Source organism: Acomys minous (assembly GCF_964271855.1).
Source record: "Acomys minous genome assembly, chromosome: 13".
NCBI lineage: Eukaryota > Metazoa > Chordata > Mammalia > Rodentia > Muridae > Acomys > Acomys minous.
Genome location: NC_140495.1, coordinates 13,111,637 through 13,133,029, shown reverse-complemented (window position 1 = coordinate 13,133,029; position 21,393 = coordinate 13,111,637). Strand labels below are relative to the sequence as shown.

The following is a 21,393-nucleotide window of genomic DNA, read 5'->3' as shown; positions in this document are numbered from 1 at the left end:
GTAATCACAGCACTCATGGCGGGGGTGGGGGCAGGAGGACCAGGAGTCCTTGGGTCATCCTCAGCTGCAGAGCTGACTGGAGGCCAGCCTGGGGTACGAGCGATCTTGCCTCCAAACCTGAAATGCAGTTCATGAGTTAATTTACCATTTCCAGGAAGGCGTTCCATGTAGCATCTTGGGCTTCTGAAGGGTACCTTCCCACAACAAGCAGCTGTGACCCCCATGCTCCCAGCTCATTTTTAATTCAAGTACGTGTGAACATACAGCGTGTGTACTCCACGCCTCCCCCCACGTGCAGTGCATCTTGTACCTTCACTTTCCCAGCCGCCACGACACACACATACCTTCTCACTCAGCACCTCCCCCACCTCACTCGTTCACCCCAAATATCCCCAGGCATCCCTAAGGCCACACCTGCACTTTCAAACTCTCCACAAATCCCTATGGATACTGTCAGCATTCCTCCAGCTCCACCACTCCTCCCTAAGTGACTGAGAGGGCTGGGCCTGGTGGTCAGGGCTTGATGTGTCCATTTTGTGGGACTCTCCTCCCCACCTCGGAGCCTCACCTTTGATCCCACTGCCCCCGCCTCTCTCCGTTCTGTTTTGGAGGGAAGCAACGTCTTGTACTCTTGAAATAATTCAAGGAAGAAAAACAACTGTTTTGGTGACCAAGCCCCTGGGGGAATAATAGCTACACCCCAAGCCTCTTCTGATCCAGGCTTCAGAGAGCTGTTCGTTTAAAGAGAAAATGCTGTGGATCGACCAGAGCGCACGTGTCCTTCGAATACCCCCTGCAGCCCTCAGAGTTGGCAGGGCAGGGCAGGGCAGTGGTGGGATTCCTCACACCTGGCCAAGCTTTCCTGTCCTGGGCCCTAGAACTGTGATAGGCAGGTCCTTTCTCCACAGGAAGTGAAAGTGAGTGTATGTGAGGTCACTCTCCTAAGGCTCACTGCCAGTGTGGGTGTGAGGGATGGCATCATGTTTACTGTTGAATGCCTCTGTGCACTGCGCCAGTGTGTGTGTGTGTGTGTGTGTGTGTGTGTGTGTGAGAGAGAGAGAGAGAGAGAGAGAGAGAGAGAGAGAGAGAGAGAGAGAGAGAGAGAGAGAAGGTCAGAGACGGTAACCCTTACTTGAAGCAGGTGCAGCCTGAGCCCCACACACTAGTACACTACCCAGTGCTGTGGAGGGGTGCAGAAGCTGTCAGCCTGCTGGAGGGAGAATGCTACTTACATGCAACCATCACATGGAGGTGGAAGCTTCTGACCCAGTGTGGGTGCATGTACCCCACCTTTTCTCATTAATTAGTTTACAGCTCTCGTCCTCTTCTGGGGTCCTTGTCCCAGGCTGAGTAACTCACAGCTTTACCTGGCCGGGACTAGAGACGCTTGAGGCGCTGAGTGGAAGGCATGGAAGAGGAGGAAGGACTTTAGGCTGAGGAAGGGTAAGAGCTGGGCAGGTGGAGTGGAAGCCTCTAGATTCAGGATGTCCCCTCTAACCTCAGTGTCTCTTGCATATTCTGACTAGCTTTTCCTGGCTTTCACTCAGGTTCTCGGTATCCAGCTAGAGTCTGTGTCGTCTTCAGGATAAGGGCAGGTCCTTCTCCTTGTGACACTGAAGGGATGAGGGGTGCATGCTGGGATACTTCAAGGGGTTGCGTTTTAGTGTGTGTTTGTGTGTGGACATGCGCATACCAGTGGGCAACCTGCAGGGTTTGGTTCTTTCACCCATCCGACAGGATTAAGCAGGCCTGCTATAAGCACCTTTGCCCACCAGCCTTTTTTTGGTGGAGACTGAATGACTTCCTGCTTGGCCTTAAACCTTGAATTCTTGGCCCTTCTGCCTGCTGAGATTACAGGTGTGTGCCACTGAGCCTGGCCTTAAGTGGAGAGCTTTGTTAGGTGACCTCGGGACAAGCCCAGGAGGGTGCCACTCTGAAGACATAGGCGCGTGCCGGCTCTGCTGTGTCCATCTCTGGGGATTGCTGCCTCTTCCTTTGATGACTGGTTCTGTGCTGGCCACAGGGTACAGACGTGCCTCACATTTCCTTCCTTCAAAGGTTGTTGTCATTTGGCAGTTGGAGATATTGCAACTCTGAAAAACCAGAACCTCACCCGAGGCCCCACAGTAGACAGAACTGCATCTGGTCCTCTTGTGGCCTGGCCTGGCTTTCTCGCCCTCTCAGCCGTGCACACGGATTAGGTGAGGATTACAGGCCTCATTAAGTAGTCCCCCGCAAATAAATGTGCCAGTTCTGACTTGTGCTTCAGTGGCTTTAATTAGGATTTTATCACTTGTAGATCACACCAAAGAGGAGACAGCTGTCTTCCTGTCTCAGACTGTGACACTGAGAAGCAGATGATCAGACCCGAGGTTAAAATAGCTTGCCGTCTCCTAGGAGCTCAGGCGCACTCCCCTGCTCCGCAGCCTCTGACTTGTCTGGAAATTGATATGAATTTTGCTTTTTAAACTCTGGATTCTGAGAGGGTTGTGGCTGCAGGGTCTGTCGTCCCACTGGCCACAGGGTTGCTTTTGCTGACCTAGCTAGCTACGTGGCTGGAGCACAAGTGTCCCAGCAGAGGTGGCTGATACAGGGATCCATGCGTCACCCCAAGCCCCCTAATCTCCAGACAGTCTCAGAAACTCTGATGCCCAGTGTCGTGGCCTGTTTTGTACATGGTTCTGTGTTAGAACGGAGGGGTTGGGATGATGACCTGCAGGCTACAGGAGGGTCTTAGCTTATATCAGTGAGGGGCCTTTGTGGTAGTCAAACATGGAGAGCAACCGGGGTCACAGAACACTGCACCGTGAACTCCTAGCACAGTGGCCTCCACGTGTAGAGTTGGCTTTGGACACAGAACTGTGGCCTTCCCACATCACTGTGGAAAACAAGGCCCTTTCACCGTATACACTTCATTAGGTCACAGCTGTCAGTGGCCATATGTAGCCAAAACACTTCATTCCAAGCAACAGAAATCAAGCTGGGTGTGGTAGTTCACGCCTTTAAACCCAGCACTTGGGAGGCAGAGGCAGGTGGATTGCTGTGAGTTCGAGTCCAGCCTGGTCTACAAATTGAGTCTAGGGCAGCCAAGGCTACACAAAGAAACCCTGTCTTGAAAAACCAAACAAAAAACAAGCAACAAATCAATGCTGGTTGATTTTAAATGAGAACCAAATATTGTGTATATTTGTTTAAAGATCTATTTTATTGGCTGTGGTGGCATTTGCCTTTAACCCAGCGTTCAAGAGACAGATGCAGGCAGAGTTCTCTGAGTTCAAGACTAGCTTGGTCTACAGAATGAGTTCCAGGCTAACTAGGGCTACAGAGTGAGTGAGACCTTATCTTTAAAAAAAAAAAAGGGGGGGTTGGAGGGTGTCTTCTTAGCTAATCTGGAACTCACTAGAAGACCAGGCTGGCCTCAAACTTGATGTCACAGTAATCTGCCTGCCTCTGCTTCAGTTTTTTATTTTTTAGTTAAGGGCATTCTCCTGTGGTTGTGTGTGGGGTATGTTCATGTGACTGCAATTGCCCTTTAAAACCAAAAAGGGCATCAGTTCCCCCAGAGCTGTTATTATAGGCTGATATGGTGCTGAGAACCAGATTCAGGTCCTTGGAAGCAGTGTGTACTCTAACCACTGAGCCATCTTTCCAGCTCCAGCAAGTGTTTAAAAAGAGAGCTGCCAAAAAATCAGAGAGAGAGAGAGAGAGAGAGAGAGAGAGAGAGAGATGCCATGCGTGTCTGAAATCCCAGTGCTTTTAGTAGCCCAGGTTAGCCTCTACCTCAGTACACTGAGGATGACCTGACCTCCTGAGCCTCCTGCCTCCACCTTCTAAGTGCTAGGATACTGGCCACCATTTCAACTCTTTGGAATCAATCTGGGATCCATTTTCTTGCCATCAGGGAGATGTCTACACCCTCCCTCTGCCGGGTATCATTTCCACTTCCCAGTATTGTGTGGTATAGAGGATCAGCAGGGCCAGATCTGCAAGCTGTGCAAGGAAAGAGTGTGGGACACTAGGTCTCTGTCGTGTCCACTGGGTCATTCCTTTCCTCTCTGCTCCAAGGGACACAATAAGGTAGACAGGCATGAGACTCGCTCTAGCCTGGTTTCTGCACTCCTCTTGCTGTGTACTTCATTTGAACCCTCTGTAGCCCTTGAGACATTACATCACTCGAGTGGTTTCTCTCTCTCTCTCCTCGTCCTGCCTGCTCTGTGTCCAGAGCCCACTGTGGTGACCACAGTAACCCTCAAACAGTTGTCCGCTTCCTCCTCTGGCTCAGCTTGAGGGGGGATGTGCTCTGACTTGGGCTCTCAGCCAGTCTGTGTGCTAGAGTTAGGTGAATTCAGGTAGGTGGGCCAGTAAGCAAGCTGGTCCTCAGGTCTCGCCTGGGAGCTTCTAATTGGGTAGGTGCTGTTAATCACAGGTTTTCCTGGATACTGGGTTCAGTTCTTCTTTGCAGCACCACAAGTTGGTGGTTTTCTTTTCTCTTGGTCTAAGAATGGGCTGTGGATGTAACTCTCTTGCTGTTATACAGGAAGACACTCAAGCTGCAGCACTTTGAGAATTCTGAAAGTGTGATGCGTGCAGTCAGAAAGCATCAATAATCAGGCCGGCCCAGCTTTTATTTGCTGTGAGCTGAGTTAACTACTAGTGCCTTAGTTGTCCTGACACGGGCTGTTGGGATGGGATGGGATAATACCGGATCCCAGGTATGGACAGGGTCTAGAGAGCCTGGTGCGTCCAGAGACAAAGTGTGAGCAGATGTGCCAGCAGTATGTGGCACTGCCCAGTTACAAGGGACCAGACAGACTCGGAGAGACCTCCTGCTATCCTTGAGTGGCTCTCCTGACCCACATTGATCTTGTTATTTAAGTGGCTTCACCCAGTGACCTTTCCTTCCTAGCTCTTGTTAAATGCTCTTAGTAAATACCAGTGCTTACATTGTTGCCACCGCCTGTCTTCCCTCTTAGCTGGCTTCTGCATCCTGTCCAGCAGGACCTTCCCACTGCTCCTGTACCGTTGAACGTTGTCCTGTTCCCTCTGCCTGGGTTCAGTCTCATCGTTCCTGTTCCTTGAGGTGTCCCCTTGGGCTCCTGGCGGGGTGGGGTGAGGTGAGGGGGGGGTTGAGGGCCTCAGCCCTCACTTAGCTCTCCTGACCTGCCCCCAGCTCCCTGAGGGCACAGTCCATTCACTTCAGCTTCTTTCACCCTTACCTGAGGACATGGCTCAGGCACATGGCTTTGGGAGTCAGCTGGATTGAGATTTTTCTTAGGGAAAAGCAGACTTGCCTTTTGGACAGTCCAGTGCTTGTTTAAAATCCTGCAGGCCAAAGTCACTGAAGGGCTCTAGTCAGCCCGAGCCTGGCAAACATGGCTCTTGCCCTCCCAATGCCCTCCTCCTTGCTAAGCTAAGCTGTTAGATCACATTCCTAAAGCTAGCCACCAAGGTCCAGCCCCTTATTTGGCCACTTCCTCCTCCTGACGCTGACCACCAAGGTCCAGCTATCAAAGTACTGAAGTCCAGCAATCAAAAGCCCCCTTTTGGCTCACCTAATTAACATGCCCAATTAAAATTAAACACCTCATCCTAACACAGGTTTCTTCTTTTCCCTTTATAAACCACCATTTGCCTATGGCCATGTCCCCTTTTCTCCAGAGGCTGTCCTATCCCTGTGTGACAAATACCCCTGTGCCCTCTCTCGTTCCCTTCCCCTTCTCCCTTGACATCTATCTCCTTTGGTCATTGTCTCTTATTCCCTGTCCTTTGTCCCTCTGGGGCAAATCTCCTTTGTGCTGAGAACTTGGTCTTGGTGTGCCCTGTAATCTTTTGGTGATATCTAGCAGGAGGAACTGCCCACGGAGGCAGACAGTGGGACTGCCACAGTCTTACACAGCTGTGTCAGTGGCCCATAGGGAATAAAACTGGGGGACTGTTGGGGCTAGACTTTGAAGAAGATGGACACCAAAAGCCCTAATGTCCTAGCTGTGGCATTGGCCGGTGGGGGTGAGGTTAGAGGTCAACCTATTTAAGAAAGTCAGTTCTTACCGAGCAGTGGTGGGGCTCACCTTTAATCCCAGAACTCGGGAGGCAGAGGCAGGCGGATCTGTGAGTTCGAGGACAGCCTGGTCTACAGAGTAAGTTTCAGGACAGGTGGGGCAACACGGAGAAACCCTGTCTTGAAAAACAAAGGAAAAAGTCAGTTCTCTGCTGCAGGGATCTTGTGGTCCATGGGATTGGACTCAGGCCACTAGGCTTGTGAGGCAAATTCTTTTTACCTCCTGAGCCGTCATGCCCTGTGTTTTGTTTGTTTCTTTTAATTTTGTTTTGAGACAGGGTCTCTTGAAGCTGAGGATGATCATGATTTTTTTCCCTCTGAGACAGGGTTTCTCTATGTTATCTTGGCTGTCCTGGAACTCTGTAGACTAGACTGGCTTCGAACTCACAAAGATCTGCCTGTTTAAACAAAAAGGTTTATTATTTAGAAGGGGACTTGTCCTTCTTCATGTGTGTGGAAGTCAAGGGCACCTTGTGAAATGGGCTCTAGTCTTTACTGCGTGCATCCTTTTATGCACCCTACTTCAACAGTTGATTGTGCCCGGGTCATAGATGCTGATGACATTGGTGCCTCTGTTGTCCGACAAGAGTGAGAGCTGTCAAGGAACTGTTTGGGAGGACCCAGAGATGTGTAATCAGGCAGAGCTGGCTCAGATGTGTGGGAGGTGGAAGGTGTCATCTGCAGGGCCACGAGGTTTCTGGGTCCTTGCTTATTATTTGCACAGCATCCCAGGGTGGTGAGGACTGGGGAGATGGCCCTCACCTCCCTCCTGAGAAGTGAGGCCAGGTGGGAAGTGGGAGAAATGACCTCACTGTTTAGCATCAGTTAGCATCTTAGCTGAACATTTTAGTCCTGCATAATGGAGGTGTTCCTGCTAATTTAGGGGGCCAGGCCTGTGATGTGGCTGCTGGGTCTGCTCCTGTGTATAGTCCAGGCTACAAAGGGGCCTCGGCGAGCCCTCTCTCTGTGCCCCAGCAATGCTTCGGGTGAGGTACTGTTGAACTTGCAAAAGGTCCTAAGATACTGGCTAGGCTTTTTGGGGTCTGTCCACCATTCACTGTCAGGAAACGATTAGGGTTAGTGTGGCCAAGATAGTGAGCTCCTTGCAGCTGGATTCTCTGGGTGTTTTTTTGAGACAAGGTTTCTCTGTGTAGCCTTGGCTGTCCTAGACTCGCTTTGTAGACCAGGCTGGCCTTGAACTCACAGCGATCCGCCTGCCTCTGCCTCCCGAGTGCTGGGATTAAAGGCGTGCGCCACCACGCCCGGCTTTTTTGTTGTTTTCTTTTCTTTTCTTTTGGCTTCTGGTTTTTTGAGACAGGATTTCTCTGTGTGTATCCCTGGCTGTCGTGGACTCACTTTGTAGACCAGGCTGGCCTTAAACGCACAGGGACCCACGTGCCTCTGCCTCCTGAGTGCTGGGATTAAAGGTATGCGCCACCACGCCTGGCTCCCTGGGTGTTTTTTATTTAAGGTAAACGTTTGACAGCAGAATTAAGCTGGAAGAAGGTTACACACAGTTGTGTTGGTCAGCTCCAGCCCATCAAGATTTTAGCTATTTGTAAGCATGCTATTACCATGACAGCGACCTTGCCTCTGTAGTGTGGGACTCAGCTATGCCCTCACATTCTGTGTCTGTTTCACTGAGCAGCTGGCCCTCTGGACTATGCCCAGCAGGCTGAATGACATGTAAGTATGTATGTATGTATGTATGGCATCCGTGTGTGTGTGTGTGTGTGTGTGTGTGTGAGAGAGAGAGAGAGAGAGAGAGAGAGAGAGAGAGAGAGAGAGAGAGAGAAAGGGAAGGAGGGAGGGAGGGTGGGTGGGTGAGACAGACAGACAGACAGAGACTGAGAGACTGACTGGGGCAGGAATTGAACCAGAATAAAGAGTAGACATTGAGAAGGGAGCAGCCAAGGCTGGAAGGCCGCCCTCCCATTGGGGTCCTGGCAAGCCCAGGCCTTGTGACTCTAGATGAGTTACTTAATTACACTGTGCCACTGATTTGCTCATCCATGAAAACAGGAAGGAATGCTGACCTTATAAAAAGTTTGCAGTGGTTAATTGGATAAAATTGATTACATTCAGTAATGTCAGTAGCATTCAATTAAGTAAGTTGCTTGCATACTGTTGTCACTCACAAGTAGGAAAAATAAGACAAAAATAAATGTTTGTGTCCAGCTCTCGCCAGAGCTCTCCTCCTAACCATGGGGAGCCTAATGTGGTACCTTCTTGTTTTATTGAGCCTACTTAGGTTTTCTCTCTATCATTTTCTCAAGAAGCGGGGAAGATGTGCCTCAGTTGGAAGCTTACCTAACTTTCACAGAGCCCTAGGTTCAACTTCCAGAAGGGCATAAAACCAGGCATGGCGGTGCAGGCCTGTAATCCCAGCACTCAGGAAGTGGAGATGGAGGCAGGAAGATCAGAAGTTCAAGGTCACCCCCAGCTACATAAAGAGTTTAAGGGCACCCTGGGATACAAAGCCAGGGAAGTCAGTCACTAAAGTTCTTGCCATGTAGGGTGGGCAACAAAGCTTGACCCCAGAACCATTCTAGGATTCCCTGGGGTCCTAGGATCAAAGACGCAGGAACAGGAGGATTCCTGGGGCTTACCGGCCAGTCACTTTAGCTTAGTTGGTAAGAGAAACAGATAGTTCTCCTGAGGTGTGTCTTCTGGCCTACATACATGCACTCAACATGCACATAGTAATAAGTTCTTAGAAGCAGGAGAGGTTAGTTCTGCATGAGAGAAGGAGAGCTTTTGGATAGGAGTGTAGAGAAGATGAGACAAGGAGCAAATGGAAAGACCTAATGTGCAGACAGACACCTAGAAGAAGCCCAGCCCCTCACTTTGAGCCCTGCTCAGTGGGACAGGTGGGAGGCCTGACATACAGTTGGGTATCGCCACGCCTCAGTTCTCCGTATATGCAGTGCTAGGAGGCTCAGATGTCAGACTGTCTCTCACCTTCCCCAGTGGCCCACTTAGTATTGGCTCAGCTGCTGTTGTCTGCCAACCTCTGCTAACTGTAACTGTCACACACATACACACGGAAAGCCCCAAGACAAATGGAAGAGTATGTTGTTTTGGCCATGACAGGTGTGGGTGAGTTTCCATTTCCAGGACCAGGGTCCTCAAAACTTAGCTCTGTTGCAGCCTCAGTGATTGAGCTGGCTTCAGCTTTCTTGAGTTTTCTTGAGCAGGGGCTTTGGTGGGTGGGAGGGAAAGAACGGCTCATTCCCTCGAAGGATGTCACAGTCAGGCGTGAGCCTGGCCCATCACTGTCACACAGCAGGGTTTAGACTTTGCCAAGATGCCAGTAGACATAGTAAGCACTCCCACAGGGGGCATCATGAAGCAGGAGGGTTGCAGTGGGCAGTGAACCCAGGTTCCCTTACTTAAGCCTCAAGTGTCCCTGCTATAGGGCCACCTGTCCCCAAAGGGTCCTGCAATACGTAAGGGTTGATATCAGGATTTGGCCCCCTTACCACTACCACCCCCAGTCCAAGCCTGTGGTGTAGGCTTCCAGTATACCTCAGGACTCCCAATAGGGAGAACCAGGTGGGGGTTCAGAGCCTCTCAGAGTACTGGCTGCCCAGATGAACTAGTCTACACTGGCTCTCTTTAAAGGGAAAGGGGGGCTGTGATTTTTGCTGTGCCCTCTGCCTAACCTTCTAGTTGGCTACTTCTTGCTGCCACTGGTGAGGGTGAAGCCCTGGGCACTGGGAGGGACCTGTGCTCACTCAGCTGTACCAGTTTTCCCCTGTTCTGCCTTCTCTCGGCTCCCTGCCCTCTCCCATTCATATTTTAACAGGCAGGACAAGTTAAGTATACTTGGGAGGCTCTCCCCAGCCACTTAGACAGCCACTGCCGTCTTGTCATGCTGTTGATACTGTCCCTCCCCTTCTGGGTCCATGTGTCACTCCCCACCCCCACCCCTGCCCTCTGAGAATCCAAAAGAGTCCAGATTTTTCTCCAGAAAGCTGTACCTTCTAAAGCATGACCTGTGTGCCCCAGGTGAGAGTCCCCATCACCCTGAGTCCTCTGCAGGTACTTGTTCTTTTTCTCCTTGGCTCCCAGCATGCAGTGTAGTTCCTAGCACCAGGAATCTGGTCAATGTTTGTGAACTAATAAAGGAAATATGCAGGGGAGTTACCTGCCGCCTCCTTTGCTCTGGTGGCAGGGTGCCCGGCTGCACTTCTGTCAAGAACAGGAGCTGACTTGGCTTGAGGCCAGCGCCTCATGTTCCTCCACCACACACAGGATATCAGTGATCCCAGGGCCAAGGTCACGAGATGCCGGCAGGAGCTGCCCTGCGCGCTGCTGCCTCGGTCTCAGTGGACAGTGGCCTAGCCCCACCTTTCCTCTGCAACCAGGGCCTCTCTTGTCTACTGCTGAGGACATTTTAGCCAGCATGGACCCCTCAGCCTCTGCACACACCTCAGGCCTCAGCTCTAGTCTGCCTGAAAGCTGCCACCCTTTCTCTTTGTCCCCTTAGCACTGCCACCTCTGTCCAAGGCGCCCTCATTTCCCGGTGAGACACTAGCAGAATCCTCAGCCTTGCTGCCTCCTCCTGGTCTCTCCGCAGCTTTCCTGTCTGACTTCCGGCCTAGTTCCAGCTCTTAGACTGGGACTTATCTCCTGCCTTCTTGCTGCTCTCCCAGCTGCCAGGCTTTTGTTCTTTCCTTCTCTGTTCACGAAGCCTCTAGAGACTAAGCTATACCCACAGGGGAGCTGTGGCTCCTACTGTGACCCACCTCTGGCCTAGTGGTCCCCAGGGAGCCATGCCACACTGAGCTCTGAATGAGGGCCCAGAAGACCCATGTGTATGCCTGGTGCCAATATGGAGTCCCGAAGCGGGTGCCTGAACCCCTAGAAATCAAGTTAGGGATAGTTTTGAGCCACTGTGTGGGTGCAGGCATTAGGACAGACAGTGCCCTCCCTGCTCAGAGGTTTGCTGAGAGCATCACGGAAGACCCATGAGAATGAAAGCCCGCCGTGACCTTTGCAGATGCAAGCGGTCAGGCCCTGTAGCCCTCTCCTCCCTTCCCTTCTGCGAGCTGCTCCCTGCCCACTCCCTGCAGCTTTTTCCTTTCTCCCTCATCATTTCCTTCTTGTAATACTTTGATGATGTCACCCTGACTGTCCTTGTTTTCAGAGATGAGGAAACCAAGGCCAGACCTGCCCATGGCCACACAGTAGAACCTGGTTTCCCACTGGGCTGTAAGCTAGAACGCACACACTCTACGGGTAGCAGGTGTCAGGCCTGTGGGTACAGACTGGCAAGGCAGGTCCCTTCCCAAGAACTCACAGGCTGCTTGCATTTGGGGACCGGAAGAGGAGCACAACAGCTCAAGCTAGCAGTCTGCCTGGGAAAGTCAGAACCTTTGCTGTGATCGCCCTGCTCTCTCCACCAGCCTCTGGTCTGGTCAGTAAAGAGCAGTTTCTGGCCCAAGCATGGTGGTGTTCAGTCCAGGCCTTATCACTCCATCTTCAGGGTGAGTCAGATGCCAGTGGCTGCCCTACCCCAGGAAATGCCCTCATAACATGGCTCCCAGGCCACCACACCCAACAGGAAGTCCCTCCACCCCATTCTGAGGTGGCCCTGGCTCCCAGGATAGGCAACAGGGTGCTGTTGTGGGCGCCACCAGCTTTGCCAGCTTCTTCCTGCCCCTGCCTCGGGCACTGCTCGTCATCTTTTTCCGTTCTCTGACCTTGAATTAGAACTGCAGAGGCTCACACTCTCCTCTTAGGGGACTACAGTGTTCAGGGTTTTGTTTGCATGGAAGGGGAAGGATCTTTAGGCCTTGTTTTGTAAGGTCTTTTAAAGGTGATTTCATTTCTGTGTGGGGTGGGGTGTTGGTATGTGCATGCCTGGCGATTGTTCTCTCCTTCACCAAGGATCAAACTTAGGGTACTAGGTTTGTCCATAAGTACCTTTTACCCATGAAGCCATTCTGCTGGCCCAAGGCCTTGTTTTCTGTATTGGTACATAGAGGGCTGGTCTCTGTGGAAATGTAGTGGGCTGGTGAGGCATGTCTGTGTGCATTGAGAGGTGGTCTGCACTCTGAGCTCTTGCTGGGTCTCCAGCTGCTTCAGGAATGAGGTAAGGGTGGGGAGACAGTCCATCAGCAGCCTGGCATGCCTCTCCTCTAGCTGGACCTGTATGCCTTCCCCAGGCTGCAAAAAGCCCAGTTCTTGGGCCATCTCAGCATGAGAGATGACCTTGTTCCTTCTCCACTCGTTTCAGATCCTTCCTCTTTGGGGCACTTGGCCCTGGGCACAGTTCCCATCCCTCACTTTAACCTTAACCACCCTTCAGGCACATACCCACAAGTAGCAGCAGGTTGGGGCAAGTCTGGGCTGGGAGTGGACATCTCGCCTGACTCTGATGTCCTCTTCCCACAAGTGCCGTCAGTATAGGCAGCACCTGAGGAAAACCCTGTCACCCACTCCTGACCTCCTGTCACCAGCTCCTGACCTCCTTAGGTCTCAGCAGGGCCAGCCATGTGGGTCTGCCCTACAGGCCATGACAGTTTTGCCAAACAGTCACCACTCCTGGGAATGTGCTTTAAGCACTTGTTACCCTGTCCCGTGAGTCATCTAGAGTTGAGTTGAAGGGTTGCCTCCCTTCTGACAGCTCCTTGCTAGTTTCCCAGATGTCCACAACCCTCAGCAAAGCCTTCCTCCCCAGGTTTGCTTCTTTGGGTACACTGCAGAGCCTCAGAGGTGTAGCAGCAGGGAGAGGAGCCACTCAGTGACTCGCTGCTGCACAAGCACAAAGACCTCAGTTCAATCCCCAATGCCATGTAAAAAGCCAGACCTGGCTGGGCTGTGGTGGCTCACACCTTTAATCCCAGCACGGGGGTGGGGGTGGGGTAGTTCTTGGCCAGCCTAGTCTACAGAGTAAGTTTCAGGACAGGCAAGGCTATGCAGAGAAACCCTGTCTTCACAAACCAAAAAGAAAAAAGGAAAAAAAGAAGAAGAGGAGGAGGAGGAGGAGAAAAGAAAAATCCCTCAAAACAAAACAAAAAAACAAACCCACTTCATTTCATAACCTAGAGTTGTCTTGAATCCAAGGCTGGGTATTTTTGACACCATTGACACTTGTGATGTAATAGTACGAACAGGACAAAGTGTCCAAGCTGTGTGTTCAGAACCGAGGCAGTTCCATGCAGCACAGGTGAGCACTGCCAGAGACACCTTGAATTCATAAATGTGTTAAGTTTAAATTGCCTCTTGGTTAGTGTGTGTTTTGCTAAATTTTTCGTGACTTCCACATTCAGTTATGTGGCCCCATAGGGAGTCCTGATGCCCAGTTTAAGAAACTGAATTCTAGAGGAGAGAGTTCTTTCTAGTGAGGGTAAAGAACGGCTGGGGACTTGGCTGTGAGGAACTGGGGGAGGATGGAGACTAGAAGGGCTGGAGAGATGGCTCGTGCTCAGGAGCATGTGCTGCTCTTCCAGAAGACCAGGGTTCGATTCCCAGCACCCACATGGCCGCTCACAAGTGTCTGAAACTCCAGGCCTAGAGGATCTAGTGTCCTCTTCTGGCTTCCATGGACATCAGGCACTGTGATGCACAGACACACAGGCAGGCAGGCACATACATAGTGGGGGCGGGGCTAGAAAGATGGCTCCACAGTTAAGAGCACTTGTTCTTGCAGAGGACCTGGTTTACCACCATCTGTACCTCCAGTTCCAGGGGATGTGGCTCCTTCTTCTGACGGCCACGAGCACTAGACACACACACATGTTGCACAGACATAAAATAAATAAATCTAGAGGGGAAAACGGTAAAAGGGAAGGGGGCAGTAGGGAAACTTGGGAGGAGTGTGGAGACAAGGGTGAGGACATGAAGCTTGATTTAGGGGGGTCTGCACGTGAGATCCCCTAAGCCTCTTGTCTTGCCGGGCGTCCACTGGTGCCTCAGCCTGGCCTTGGGCTGCCTATGGCTGCATCTGCACACGTGGCTGCACCTGAACTATGTGGGGAGACAAGAAAGGTGGCCGAGGTCAGAGTCAGTTTTAGAAACTCAATACTGCTCTATAGGCCGCTTCTAATCTTGGTGAGAACTCTGGGCCAGGCCTGGAGGACCATGATTCAGATGTGCTGTCAGCATGGACAGGGTCTGTGACTTCGGGCATCTCTTCTCATTTTTCCTTTCTCTCTAGCCATTTCTTAATTATCTGTTCCCCATGTTATTGAACTGAGAACCTAAGTTGGACACTCCTGTGATACCTCCGTTCTGAGCTCTGAGTCTCTCAGGCAGCCTATGCCAGTGGGGGTGGGGCAGAGAATTCTCAGCATCACCAGCAGGGGAGTGGAGTGGGGTGGGGCAAGCTATGCCTGTGACCTAAGCCACTATTGGCCCAAAGCAAAGCAATTGCCCTTCTCAGGAATGCTTGCTGTCCTACCTGAGAGTCACTCCCTGCCCCACCTCCCCGCCGAAGACAGAGTTTCTCTGTGTAGCCCTGGCTATCCTGGATGCACTTTTTAGACCAGGCTGGCCTCAAACTCAGAGATCTACCTGCCTCTGCCTCCCAAGTGCTCTAATTAAAGGTGTGCGCCACCATTCCTGGCTCTGAGAGTCACTCTTTAATGGGGAGGCCAGAGTACGCCTTGTACCCCACCTGTGTCCCTTTTATTTGCTCACCTGCTCCTGCCACCTGTGTCTGCCTGCCCACTGCCTGTGCTCTCTGTTCCACTCAGCATCCCAGATGGGGGGGGGGGGTCTTAACTGGTTGTCTGAAGACAGCTGCTGCCCCTGCCTGCCAGATGGTTAGGAGGTTTTAAAAATGCCACGTGGATACGTGTGAGTGTTTTCTTATGTGTTAATCAGTAACTTGGCCCTTGCCAAGGCACTTGAGTGTTTCTGGGGCTCTTGGAGGTGGCAGCGGCAGCCTGGCTCTGACTGAGTTTAACCTTGCCCTTGGTTAAGAAGGGGTGTGGTGTGGGCAAAGCACCTCTCCCAGAAGTGGGTTCCTCCTACATAGATCCTGTCTCCTCTGTGAGCAAAGCCCTTCCAGAGAGAAGCTTCCTGGTTGGTGGAGGCGGGGTGGTGGGTGCTCAGCCTCCCAGCCTACCATAGGAAGGCTGAGCTCCCTGCTTTACCACTACCATCCCAGGGGACAGGTCACCGGCCCCTTTCCTTGAGGCAAGCACTTCTGGGATTTGCTGTTGGTAGGGGTCTCTTTATCAGAATATCTGTGTGCTTTTAATCCTAGCACTCAGATGAACGAGGCGGTGAATTTCAGTGAGTTTGAGGCCAGCCTAGTCTCCCTCCGTTCATCCCTCCTGCCTCATGAGACTGGGCTGCGTTGGCTTGGAGCAGGAGGGTCTCCTATGTGTTCTATTGTGGAAGGCTCCGTGAGCCAGGCCCCATAGCCATATGGCCAAGAAGTGGCAGTGTCTGTCGTTGCCTTGGCTCTCCAAGGTGAGCAGTAGGAGACTGTAACATGGGGCAGATGTCACCGCAGAGGGAGGAAGCTGTCCAGTGGTGTGTGGGACTTCGGAGGTGAGGAAGTACAGGCAACTACTTAAAATCTAATGTCAGCCATCACAACAGGTTGCAAGTAGAAGCTGCCAGGTTTCTTCTTAGAACACCACACCCACAGGAGTCCATTGCCAGTAACAACGTGAGCGTGACATCTTCTAGAGGGCCAGCCATGGCATGCAAGCCTCAGTCCTAGGCCTTGGTTCAAGTCCTGGGCCTGTGGCATGGCTCAGTACATTTGGTCCTGCCCATGTGTACACATATCTGTGGTCAGTTTGTCCAGCCACAGTGATGCTGGGAAGCAGAGGACCCAGGAGCACTTCCTGCTGCAGTAGGCAGGAGCAGCCCCTGTAGTGCCCTTGGGTTGTGGTCCTGGGGATACTTGGACCACAAGCATACTGTATCTGGGCTTAGATGAGCAGATTTAGGGGCTGGCAAGAGAGCTTAGTGGCTCAAGTGTTTGTCACCAAGTCTCTCAACCTGAGTTCAAGCCCTGGATCCACATAGTAGAGAAAGAAAACCAATTCCTGAAGTTTATCCTAACCTCTCAGATCACTGGAGGTTGGTCTCTGACTTCCAAGTACACTATGGCATAATGTTCATACAGACAAGGAGGGGGGGGGCGCAGATTTTTAGAGGGGGTGGGGAGAAGATATTTAAGAACCAGATTTAAAAGAAGGATGTCTCATAGACCTGTTTAATTGAGTTCTTTTTTCCCTTCCTTAATACATCACAGACCTGGGCAGTGAGTCTTGTTCCAAGCCTGGTCCTGAGTTACTTTACTTCTGAAGGGATCCAAACGGGTCTTTGTGCAGAGGTCTCTGGGCTGGAAAGAATGCCAAGAGGCCTGCGTTCTCATCCTGCCCTGGCTGTTGGTGACTGTCTTCCCCCTATCTCCCCTCAGCTCAGCTCATGGTTCCATCCAGATCTATAAGAGGGCTGGTGGCTGGTGGCTGGTGGCCGTCAACCCTGACCAGCTCCATTCTCAATGTCTAAGACCTTCAGCTCTTCCTGCTTGCCTCATGGCCTGGGCTGGGATCATGGAGGGTGTTGTTTAGTTTAGTTTTGAGACAAGGTCCCTCTGTGTAGCCCTGGCTGTCCTGGAGCTTGCTCTGTAGAGCAGGCTGACCTAGAATTCACAGAAGGAGTGCTGGGAGGGTTGTGGAGATTTAAGTACTGCCCAGGGAAGGCAACATGGAAGACCAGGCTCCTACACAGCACCCATCAGATAACTGGCCTGATTGCCCTTCCCTGTCAGCTTCCCCTAACCCTGACCTGACTCCTGTAGCAGTGTCATCTGACCAGCGCCTTGCTTGCTTTCATTACAGGACAGGGAAGATGGGGAGCCACAGACCAAGCAGCTCCGAGAAGAAGATGACGAAGATGAAAAGCACAGGTAGAGAGAGCCTGTGGGGCTCTCCCCACACCACCCTGCCCTGCTCTCCCCACACCACCCTGCCCTGCTCTCCCCACACCACCCTGCCCTGCTCTCCACCTTCATCTGTCCAGAGCTGCATTCAGGCCTGAGCATTGCTCTTATGACTGCCTTGTTCAGACCTGAAAAGATCAACCCTATCACTAGTTAGAACTGACCCTATATTCCTTCATTGCTTACTGTGTAGCCCAGTGGTTATAGCCTAAGGTCTTTCTATGTCCACTCCAGGTCTTACTAATTACATGGAGACTTATTTATTTATTTATACTTTTTTTTTTTGAGACATATTTATTTATAATAGCTTTAGGCCTTAGCTTACTCTGTTCCCAACTAGCTGTTTTAGTGGGGAGGGAGTGTTTTGAGACAGGGTTTCTCTGTGTAGCCTTAGCTATCCTGCACTCATTTGTAGATGTGGCTGGCCTCAAACTCAGAGATCTGCCTGCCTCTCCCTCCTGAGTGCTGGGATTGCAGGCTTCCTGCTTCCTAACCAGCTTTTATAATCTTGTTAACCCATTATATCAATCTGTGTTCTGCCACATGGCTCGGTACCTCTCCTCAGTTTCATATGGCTGACTTCTTCCTGTCTCCTAGGAGAATTCTGCTTCTTGGCTTCTTTTCCCAGAGTCCTTATCTCTGCCAGAAGTCATGTCTTCCTCTTTTGCCTTTGCTATAGGCCACTTTGGCTCTTTAATAAAACCAATCCCAAGGTGTTGGAAGGAATGTTTACAAAATATGATAATAATACCAAAGCCTGGCCTGTGATCATCTCTCTGCTGGTTCAGAAATTAGCATTTGAATATGCAGTCTTTACCCAGTGCATAAAAAGATCACCTAACAGTGGTTTTCAACCTTCCTATTGCTGCAGTCCTTAAATACAGGTCCTCGTGTAATGGTGAGCCCCAACCATATAATTATTTTTTGTTGTTAGTCATAACCATAATTTTGCTAGTGTTGTGAGCTGTAATGCAAATATCTGTGTTTTGTAATGATCTTAGGTTGAGAACCACTGGTCGAGCTGTTAGCTTGTGTTACAATCTTGTTACATTCAGTCTTGTCACATACCTTTTGTGTGTTCTACATTCCTGCAAAAATAGGTCATAGTTCTTCACCTGTATGTAAAGCTCGGTCCAGGCCACGTGTTCCAGTGAACTCATGATCCTTCTGCCTTCACCGCTGGGATGCTAGGATTGTAGGTGTGCACCACCGTCCCCAGCTGGGAGTCCCTCTCTGACACATGGAGCTTAGCTCAGAGCCCACTTCTTCCCTCTCTTTGCTTGTTCTCCCTTTATAGTTAGAGCGTTTGCCTTACTTTGTGAAACATTGTCTGGTTGAGTCAGTTTAAGTTAACCATGCTCAACACATGTGATGGGCTTGGCCAGTCTTCCGTCATGACCACAGACATGAGGGCTTCCCTCATAACTTGGGAGTGCTCTTCACAGAGTTCCCCATGTTGGCTTTGCTTCAAAAAGATCATGGGAATTCTGCAGGAACCAACATGTAGAGCTGGGAAGAGCTGTGCCACTGATCCTACAGGCCAAGAGAACCTAACGTCCCTGAAGTCTCATGCTTACCCCTTCCTGCTCTGCTCTGAGCTGGGATGTGGCCAAGTTAGACTTTGCATCTTTATAAACAGACATCTTTGGTTTCCTCTGTCCTGGATAGTGTCCTTCATGCACACGTGCTGCTGCTTGGAGGATAGGTCTTGGTGTAGAAGGTAGGATGGCCCTGTGGGCAGGGAGGGCTCCCCAGATGAAGCCAGGATGTCACACTGGAGCAGGCTTTCCTATCGCCACAGCCCTTAATCAGCCTCACCAGGGTGAAGGAATGTCTCAGAGCAGGCATCAATCAGTTAGGAAGTCCTTTCACATCATCCTGTTGGCAGTCCTTCAAGGTCCTTGCTGTCTCTCTTGGATTCAGAGTATGGCAACAGCTTTCTATTCTGAGAGGTCTTGTAGTAGTAGTAGAGTCAGCTCCATACTGTGCTCTGTGGTTTGGGGAGCCCATAGTACCTTGGGGTCTCTTTGCCAAGTGCCCCTCAGACTTGTATAATTTTGGGTAGGTACCTGCATAGTCTCCCTTGCTCTTACTCACTGCTTAGAAGCCAGAGGTTCATGGGTTCTAGCTGGAGCCCTGAGTCTCATTTCTGGGCTGTCTGATACACTGGGTGGTCTCCTCTCACCTTCCTCCCTGAGAAAGAAGGGTCGCTGGTTAGCAGTAGGCAGGTTGGTGAGTAAGAGACTCAGCTGTTAGGCCGCCATGTGGCAGGATCTCAGAGATGGTGCTGCTGCAGCAAAGAGAAAGTTGAGGATTAGGACTCAAATTTAGAAATGATGCACACATGTTACCCAGTCTGTACCAGCTTCACAGCTATCTGCTGTGTGCTGTGCGGGATGACACCGCAGACACCTGGGAGACAGCAGTAGATGGTGGCATTCCCTAAGGGACACAGGCTGTTTACAAGAGGAAGTGTGATAAGCTGCTAGATTCTGAGAGAAAACAGTGCGAACACAGGGAGAGACGGCTGCAGGCCGACACTGGTGAAGAGTCAAGGCAATTGGCTCCAAGATGGCTTTAACTATCAGTAATGTGTGCTTTTATTTTTAAACAGAGACCAAAAGGGAGAGGCAAACCCATGTCACAGTACAGCAAAATGTGGCTTTTCTTGATTCAAGGAGGGTGAGGGCATAACTGAGAAAGAGGACGGGATGCTTAGTTCCAGGCTCCTGTCAGTAAAAGGTCCATCCTTCGAGGCCATGCCAAGGCCCCCTCACCCGCCAGGTTTGAAGAGGTTGTGTGTGCTAGAGCTAAAGCAGCTGAGGACCAAGCCTGTTAGACACCTGCTGAAGTTCTGTGTCAGCTGGTGTGGTCTGCTTTTCTCCTGTCTCTCCTCTCTGGAGTACTGTGCAGCTTGTCTGGCTCGGGAATGGGAGCAGTTAGCCAGGAACTGCAGCTGCCTTTGCGGCTCCCGGAGAACAGCAGGCTCTTCCTCCTGGAATGCCTTCAGAGCACAGGGCGTGTCCCAGGTAGACATGGCCAGTTAACAGGAGGCCAGACCCTTGGGCTGGCCCCTAGACTATGACGTTCATGGCTTGAGCTCTCCAGGAAGGGCAGGATGAAGCAAAGGGTGAGCACTCCATGCAGGATGCCTGTGGACACCAGCAAGGACTCCTCAGGGAGCAGGGGTGACCCTCAGCTCCACTGGAGGGCTGGGCTCTGGGCTGGTCACAGTTGAGCAAGTTGACTTCGTGGCCTCCTTGGAAGTGAAACCAACTTCAGAGCAGGTGAGCTGGAGGGAGGCCAGAGAGACAGCAGCCTTGAGTGTCCTGTGGAGAACGGTGGCTACTTAGACTGTCTTCAGCTGAGGGCAGCAGGACGAGGCCTCAAGGAGCACATGGCTTGAGTTAGGATGGAATTCAGAGGCCTAGACCTGCAGAGTGAAAGGGTGGGAGACATAAACCCAGGCTGGGAAGACAGAGCACTTCTAAGACCTATTCAACCTCCACCCGGCTTTACAGTGTTTCTGTGGGTCCATCCTGGGACTGACACTGAGGGACCTACAGAGTCAGTGCCTGAGTTCCGGGCTGGATGGGACAAGGCTGAGCTGTGCCTGGCGCCTGCTGACCCAGACTCACAGGGAGGAAAGGGCAGCCTCTTTTTCCCCTTCCTTCCTTCCCCACTTCTCCTTTGCCCTGACCTGGAGACTTCTCCCTAGCCATTGCATCTGAACTCTAATAACCACCAGATGACCCCAGGGACCTGCTGTCCGTGAGCACCTGAGTGCTGGCAGCGAGAGCCACCTGTCCCAGTGGCCCTGTAGGTCACTTGGCACCGCTCTCAGAGGCCAGATTACCTTGACACTAACGCTTGGTTGGCAACCATTTCAATTGATTTGTATAGCTAGATCATCATGCACTTTAAAAAAACATCAGCAGTAGGCCCTGAACGAGTAGGACCCAAGCAGATAGAGTGGCTCTGGGTTTGAAAGTCACATCCAGAGTAAGGCTCCAGGCCTACATATTATATATAGCTTTTTGCCCTAGGGTAAGTCACACTGCCTCAGCTGAGCAATCGGAACTGAAAGCGCAGTTGCTTTCCCTGCGTTGGCAGTTCTAGGCCTTTCTTTCCTTGTAAAAACTTTATGGTCAAACTGGATGTGGTGGCTCACCTGGCTTCCCAGCACTTGCAAGGCCGAGGTAGGAGGATTGTTGTGAGTTTGAGGCCACCCTAAGCTACCATGAGACTGTCTGTAAACTTTCCTCTGCCCCTGCCCCCGCTAACAGCCAACTTGTTGGTGTCCACTAAAGAAAACGCTGCTGGCATTTTTATTAGCATTTCATTGGTTCTATGGATCAGAAATTCTGATCCCCCAGCCTCAGGCCAGGTGCCAACACTTAATGCTGGCAGGTACCAG

The 21,393-nt window shown here is 51.3% G+C and overlaps 1 protein-coding gene and 1 long non-coding RNA gene across 2 annotated transcripts in view; one reads left to right on the top strand and one right to left on the bottom strand.

Annotated features, from left to right (window-relative positions):
• The window catches only part of CCDC12 (coiled-coil domain containing 12), a 50,224-nt gene that overhangs the window by 18,135 nt on the left and 10,696 nt on the right, over positions 1-21,393 (top strand). Inside the window, exon 2 of the mRNA XM_084754244.1 lies at positions 16,876-16,943. Coding sequence (XP_084610370.1) covers positions 16,876-16,943 — 68 coding nt within the window. The remainder of the gene's footprint in view (positions 1-16,875; positions 16,944-21,393) is intronic.
• LOC311581719 lies at positions 2,252-6,504 on the bottom strand. Its single transcript, XR_014773862.1, has 3 exons — positions 5,217-6,504; positions 4,944-5,096; positions 2,252-4,569 (listed from the first exon to the last, which is right to left on the bottom strand). It is a non-coding gene; the product is annotated as an uncharacterized lncRNA (long non-coding RNA).